Source organism: Oncorhynchus keta, chromosome 19 (genome assembly GCF_023373465.1).
Source record: "Oncorhynchus keta strain PuntledgeMale-10-30-2019 chromosome 19, Oket_V2, whole genome shotgun sequence".
Taxonomy (NCBI): domain Eukaryota; kingdom Metazoa; phylum Chordata; class Actinopteri; order Salmoniformes; family Salmonidae; genus Oncorhynchus; species Oncorhynchus keta.
In genome coordinates, this window is record NC_068439.1 from 5,712,997 (window position 1) to 5,720,496 (window position 7,500).

At 46.7% G+C, this 7,500-nt stretch overlaps 1 protein-coding gene across 1 annotated transcript in view; it reads left to right on the forward strand.

Moving 5' to 3' along the window:
* dlgap3 (discs, large (Drosophila) homolog-associated protein 3) overlaps positions 1-7,500 on the forward strand; it is a 396,097-nt gene that overhangs the window by 344,798 nt on the left and 43,799 nt on the right. The window contains exon 3 of the mRNA XM_052469115.1: positions 7,295-7,500. This exon is cut by the window's right edge and continues 993 nt beyond it. Coding sequence (XP_052325075.1) covers positions 7,375-7,500 — 126 coding nt within the window. The 5' untranslated portion in view covers positions 7,295-7,374. The remainder of the gene's footprint in view (positions 1-7,294) is intronic.

The following is a 7,500-nucleotide window of genomic DNA, read 5'->3' on the forward strand; positions in this document are numbered from 1 at the left end:
AGTTCTCAAACCATGTGATGAGGGTGAAGTAGTTCTCAAACCATGATGATGAGGGTGAAGTAGTTCTCAAACCATGTGATGAGGGTGAAGTAGTTCTCAAACCATGTGATGAGGGTGGTAGTTCTCAAACCATGTGATGAGGGTGAAGTTCTCAAACCATGATGAGGGTGAAGAGGTTCTCAAACCATGTGATGAGGGTAGTTCTCAAACCATGTGATGAGGGTGAAGTAGTTCTCAAACCATGTGATGAGGGTGGTGAAGTAGTTCTCAAACCATGTGATGAGGGTGAAGAGGTTCTCAAACCATGTGATGATGAGGGAAACCATGTGATGAGGGTAGTTCTCAAACCATGATGAGGGTGAAGGTTCTCAAACCATGTGATGAGGGTGAAGAGTTCTCAAACCATGTGATGAGGGTGAAGTAGTTCTCAAACCATGTGATGAGGGTGAGTTCTCAAACCATGTGATGAGGGTGAAGAGTTCTCAAACCATGTGATGAGGGTGAAGTAGTTCTCAAACCATGTGATGAGGGTGAAGTAGTTCTCAAACCATAGTTCTCAAACCATGTGATGAGGGTGAAGTAGTTCTCAAACCATGTGATGAGGGTTAGGTTCTCAAACCATGTGATGAGGTTCTCAAACCATGTGATGAGGGTGAAGTAGGTTCTCAAACCATGTGATGAGGGTGAAGTAGTTCTCAAACCATGTGATGTTCTCAAAAACCATGTGATGGGTGAAGTAGTTCTCAAACCATGTGATGAGGGTGAAGAGGTCCTCAAACCATGTGATGAGGGTGAAGTAGTTCTCAAACCATGTGATGAGGGTGAAGTAGTTCTCAAACCATGTGATGAGGGTGAAGTAGTTCTCAAACCATGTGATGAGGGTGAAGTAGTTCTCAAACCATGTGATGAGGGTGAAGTAGTTCTCAAACCATGTGATGAGGGTGAAGTAGTTCTCAAACCATGTGATGAGGGTGAAGTAGTTCTCAAACCATGTGATGAGGGTGAAGTAGTTCTCAAACCATGTGATGAGGGTGAAGTAGTTCTCAAACCATGTGATGAGGGTGAAGTAGTTCTCAAACCATGTGATGAGGGTGAAGTAGTTCTCAAACCATGTGATGAGGGTTCTCAAACCATGTGATGAGGGTGAAGTAAACCATGTGATGAGGGTGAAGTAGTTCTCAAACCATGTGATGAGGGTGAAGAAGTCTCAAACCATGTGATGAGGGTGAAGTAGTTCTCAAACCATGTGATGATGTCTCAAACCATGTGATGAGGGTAGAAGTTAATCAAACCATGTGATGAGGGTGTTCTCAAACCATGTGATGAGGGTGAAGTAGTAGATCTCAAACCATGTGATGAGGGTGAAGTAGTTCTCAAACCATGTGATTGAAGTAGTTCTCAAACCATGTGATGAGGGTGAAGTAGTTCTAAACCATGTGATGAAGTAGATGTTAATCAAACCATGTGATGAGGTGAAAAGTAGATGTTAAGTTCTAAACCATGTGATGAGGGTGAAGTAGTTCTCAAACCATGTGATGAGGGTGAAGAGGTCCTCAAACCATGTGATGAGGGTGAAGTAGTTCTAAACCATGTGATGAGGGTGAAGTAGTTCTCAAACCATGTGATGAGGGTGAAGGGTCCTCAAACCATGTGATGAGGGTAGATGTTAATAAACCATGTGATGAGGGTGAAGTAGTTCTCAAACCATGTGATGAGGTGAAGTAGATGTTAATCAAACCATGTGATGAGGGTGAAGTAGATGTTAAGTTCTCAAACCACGTGATGAGGGTGAAGTAGTTTGATGTGATGAGGGTGAAGTATTTCAAACCATGTGATGAGGGTGAAGTAGTTCTGAAACCATGTGATGAGGGTGAATAGTTATCAAACCATGTTTTAGTTCTCAAACCATGTGATGAGGGTGAAGTAGTGCTGTATGAATTCTATGTGATGATAAGGATGTGTGATGAGGGTGAGGCAAGTAGACCTATGTGATGAGGTGAAGTAGATGTTAATCCTAGAAATGAGGGTGAAGTAGAGCATTTGATGGGGGAAGAGATGTTTCAATGAGGGGGAATAGATGTTATGCTGAGGGTCTCTAATCAAACCATATCCAATGAGGGTGTAATGTTAATCTATGTGATGAGGGTGAAGTAGATGTTAACTATGTGATGAGGGTGAAGTAGGAACAATTCACAATGCTTTTGAGGGTTGAGTTAATCCATGTGATGAGGGTGAAGTAGATGTTAAAGTAATATTGATGACATTTCACTCTCTCTCTCTCTCAATAATTGTTATTGTCTCTAATCTCAATGTGTCTCACGGAACTCTCTTTTCTCTAAAGTTTCACTCTCTCTCTCTCTCCTCTCTCTCTCTCTCTCTCTCTCTCTCTCTCTCTCTCTCAGTATATATATCTCTCTCTCTCTCTCTCATTGGTCTTCAAACACACTAACACGCAGACACACTAACACACAGACACACACACACACTAACACACACACACACACTAACACACAGACACACTAACACGCAGACACACTAACACACAGACACACACACACTAACACACAGACACACTAACACGCAGACACACTAACACGCAGACACACACACACACTAACACACACACACACACTAACACACACACACACACACTAACACGCACTAACACGCAGACACACTAACACATAGACACACTAACACACAGACACACTAACACACAGACACACTAACACGCAGACACATAGACACACAGACACACTAACACGCAGACACGCTAACCCACACAGACACACTAACCCACACAGACACACTAACACACACAGACACACTAACCCACACAGACACACTAACACACAGACACACTAACACATATACACACTAACACACAGACACACAGACACACAGACACACTAACACACACAGACACACTAACACACAGACACACTAACACACAGACACACACACACACTAACACACACACACACACTAACACACAGACACACTAACACACAGACACACTAACACACAGACACACACACACTAACACACACTAACACACAGACACACTAACACACAGACACACTAACACGCAGACACACTAACACGCAGACACACACACACACTAACACACACACACACACTAACACACACACACACACACACACTAACACGCACTAACACCCAGACACACTAACACATAGACACACTAACACACAGACACACTAACACACAGACACACTAACACGCAGACACATAGACACACAGACACACTAACACGCAGACACGCTAACCCACACAGACACACTAACCCACACAGACACACTAACACACACAGACACACTAACCCACACAGACACACTAACACACAGACACACTAACACATATACACACTAACACACAGACACACAGACACACAGACACACTAACACACACAGACACACTAACACACAGACACACTAACACACAGACACACTAACACACAGACACACAGACACACTAACACACACAGACACACTAACACATAGACACACTAACACACACAGACACACTAACACACACAGACACACTAACACATAGACACACTAACACACACAGACACACTAACACACACAGACACACTAACACACAGACACACTAACACACAGACACACTAACACACAGACACGCAGACACACTAACACGCAGACACACTAACACGCAGACACGCTAACACACAGACACATAGACACACAGACATACTAACACACACAGACACACTAACACACACAGACACACTAACACACACAGACACACTAACACACACAGACACACACAGACACACTAACACACACAGACACACTAACACACAGAAACACTAACACATAGACACACTAACACACAGACACACTAACACACAGACACACTAACACACAGACACACTAACACACAGACACACTAACACACAGACACACAGACACACAGACACACAGACACACAGACACACTAACACACAGACACACAGACACACAGACACACTAACAGCTAGAACTTTGTTTGTGTTCCAAAAGGCAACGTATTCCCTATATAGTACACTACTTTAGACCAGGGCCCTATTCCCTATATAGAACACTACTTTAGACCAGGGCCCTATTCCCTATATAGTACACTACTTTAGACCAGGGCCCTATTCCCTATATAGTACACTACTTTAGACCAGGGCCCTATTCCCTATATAGTGCACTACTTTAGACCAGGTCCCTATTCCCTATATAGTGCACTACTTTAGACCAGGGCCCTATTCCCTATATAGTACACTACTTTAGACCAGAGCCCTATTCCCTATATAGTGCACTACTTTAGACCAGAGCCCTATTCCCTATATAGTGCACTACTTTAGACCAGGGCCCTATTCCCTATATAGTACACTACTTTAGACCAGGGCCCTATTCCCTATATAGAACACTACTTTAGACCAGGGCCCTATTCCCTATATAGAACACTACTTTAGACCAGAGCCCTATTCCCTATATAGTACACTACTTTAGACCAGGGCCCTATTCCCTATATAGTACACTACTTTAGACCAGGGCCCTATTCCCTATATAGAACACTACTTTAGACCAGGGCCCTATTCCCTATATAGTACACTACTTTAGACCAGGGCCCTATTCCCTATATAGTACACTACTTTAGACCAGGGCCCTATTCCCTATATAGTGCACTACTTTAGACCAGGGCCCTATTCCCTATATAGTACACTACTTTAGACCAGGGCCCTATTCCCTATATAGTGCACTACTTTAGACCAGGGCCCTATTCCCTATATAGTGCACTACTTTAGACCAGGGCCCTATTCCCTATATAGTGCACTACTTTAGACCAGGGCCCTATTCCCTATATAGTACACTACTTTAGACCAGGGCCCTATTCCCTATATAGTACACTACTTTAGACCAGGGCCCTATTCCCTATATAGTACACTACTTTAGACCAGGGCCCTATTCCCTATATAGTGCACTACTTTAGACCAGGGCCCTATTCCCTATATAGTACACTACTTTAGACCAGGGCCCTATTCCCTATATAGTGCACTACTTTAGACCAGGGCCCTATTCCCTATATAGTGCACTACTTTAGACCAGGGCCCTATTCCCTATATAGTGCACTACTTTAGACCAGGGCCCTATTCCCTATATAGTGCACTACTTTAGACCAGGGCCCTATTCCCTATATAGTGCACTACTTTAGACCAGGGCCCTATTCCCTATATAGTGCACTACATTAGACCAGGGCCCTATTCCCTATATAGTACACTACTTTAGACCAGGGCCCTATTCCCTATATAGTGCACTACTTTAGACCAGGGCCCTATTCCCTATATAGTGCACTACTTTAGACCAGGGCCCTATTCCCTATATAGTGCACTACTTTTCTATGGGTCCTGGTCTAAAGTAGTGCACTATATAGGGAATAGGGTCCTGGTCTAAAGTAGTGCAGTATATAGGAATAGAGGGCCATTTAGCTCGCCTCCTTCAACTCTCAGCCTGAAAAAGGCTTTTTCAGCTGATACATAAAGAATGTAAACTCACATATGGATTGTTTATGTTGGTGTAAACAGAGACTTACATCCCCTACAGAATACTGATAGAGAACAGAGAGGCAGGCAGGGAGAGGGAGAGAAGAGCAGAGAGACAGAGAGAGGAGCAGGGAGACGGAGAGAGGAGCAGGGAGACGGAGAGAGGAGCAGGGAGACAGAGAGAGGAGCAGGGAGACGGAGAGAGGAGCAGGGAGACGGAGAGAGGAGCAGGGAGACAGAGAGAGGAGCAGGGAGACAGAGAGAGGAGCAGGGAGACGGAGAGAGGAGCAGGGAGACAGAGAGAGGAGCAGGGAGACAGAGAGAGGAGCAGGGGGACGGAGAGAGGAGCAGGGAGACAGAGAGAGGAGCAGAGAGACAGAGAGAGGAGCAGGGAGACAGAGAGAGGAGCAGGGAGACGGAGAGAGGAGCAGGGAGACAGAGAGAGGAGCAGAGAGACAGAGAGAGGAGCAGGGGGACGGAGAGAGGAGCAGGAGACAGAGAGAGGAGCAGGAGACAGAGAGAGGAGCAGGGAGACAGAGAGAGGAGCAGGGAGAGGAGAGAGGAGCAGAGACAGACAGAGGAGCAGAGAGACAGAGGGAGACGGAGAGAGGAGCAGGAGACAGAGAGAGGAGCAGGGAGACAGAGAGAGGAGCAGAGAGACAGAGAGAGGAGCAGAGAGACAGAGAGAGGAGCAGGGAGACGGAGAGAGGAGCAGGGAGACAGAGAGAGGAGCAGGGAGACGGAGAGAGGAGCAGGGAGACAGAGAGAGGAGCAGAGAGACAGAGAGAGGAGCAGGGAGACAGAGAGAGGAGCAGGGAGACGGAGAGAGGAGCAGGGAGACGGAGAGAGGAGCAGGGAGACGGAGAGAGGAGCAGGGAGACGGAGAGAGGAGCAGGGAGACGGAGAGAGGAGCAGGGAGACGGAGAGAGGAGCAGGGAGACGGAGAGAGGAGCAGGGAGACAGAGAGAGGAGCAGAGAGACAGAGAGAGGAGCAGGGGGACGGAGAGAGGAGCAGGGAGACAGAGAGAGGAGCAGGGAGACGGAGAGAGGAGCAGGGAGACAGAGAGAGGAGCAGAGAGACAGAGAGAGGAGCAGGGGGACGGAGAGAGGAGCAGGGAGACGGAGAGAGGGGCAGGGAGACAGGGAGTCGGGACAGAGGTAGACAGGTACAGACAGACAGAAGTAGAGTGAGAGAGCACAGAGCAGGTAGGCAGAAATAGAGGACGGTAGAAAGAGAGGCTGAGGCAGACAGACTGAAATAAATAGGTCAACAGAGGAGTGGATAGAGGGAGGGAGAGATGTGTGGAGAATGAGGGATGCTTTGGCATTTACACAGAGTGGGAGAGAGAGATGGAGAGAGAGAGATGGATGGAGAGAGAGATGGAGAGAGAGAGAGAGAGAGAGGGAGGGAGGGAGGGGGAAATGGAGGCAGAAAGAAATAGGAAACGAGAGTGTGTGTGTATACAAATGTTATGAATTCAGTTTCCCCTGGATTTTATTTGTTATTCTTTCTTTCTTAGTGTGTCTTTATTTTTTATTCATTATGTCTTTCTTTATATTTTCCGAATAAATCTGGATTTATTTTCTAACATACTCTCTCTCTCTCTCCATCTCTCTCTCTCTCTCTCTCTCTCTCTCTCTCTCTCTCTCTCTCTCTCCTCATCTCTCTCTCTCTCATCATTTATCTCTCTCTCTCTCTCTGTCTCTCTCTCCCTCTCTGTCTTTCTATCCTCTCTCTAGGTGAGTCCGTTGCAGCCCTGTCACGCCCACAGCGTCCCCTCTCGGCCCGGGCGGCCCACCACGGCCCCCTGGCCTCCTCCATGAAGGGTTACCAGGTCAGCCGCAGCCTGTCCCAGTACTCCTCTGTTGGAGAAGGGGGACACACACCGTGTGACTGCGACCCTGACCCCCGCTCCGTCCGAGACTACGAACACTACGACGGAGCG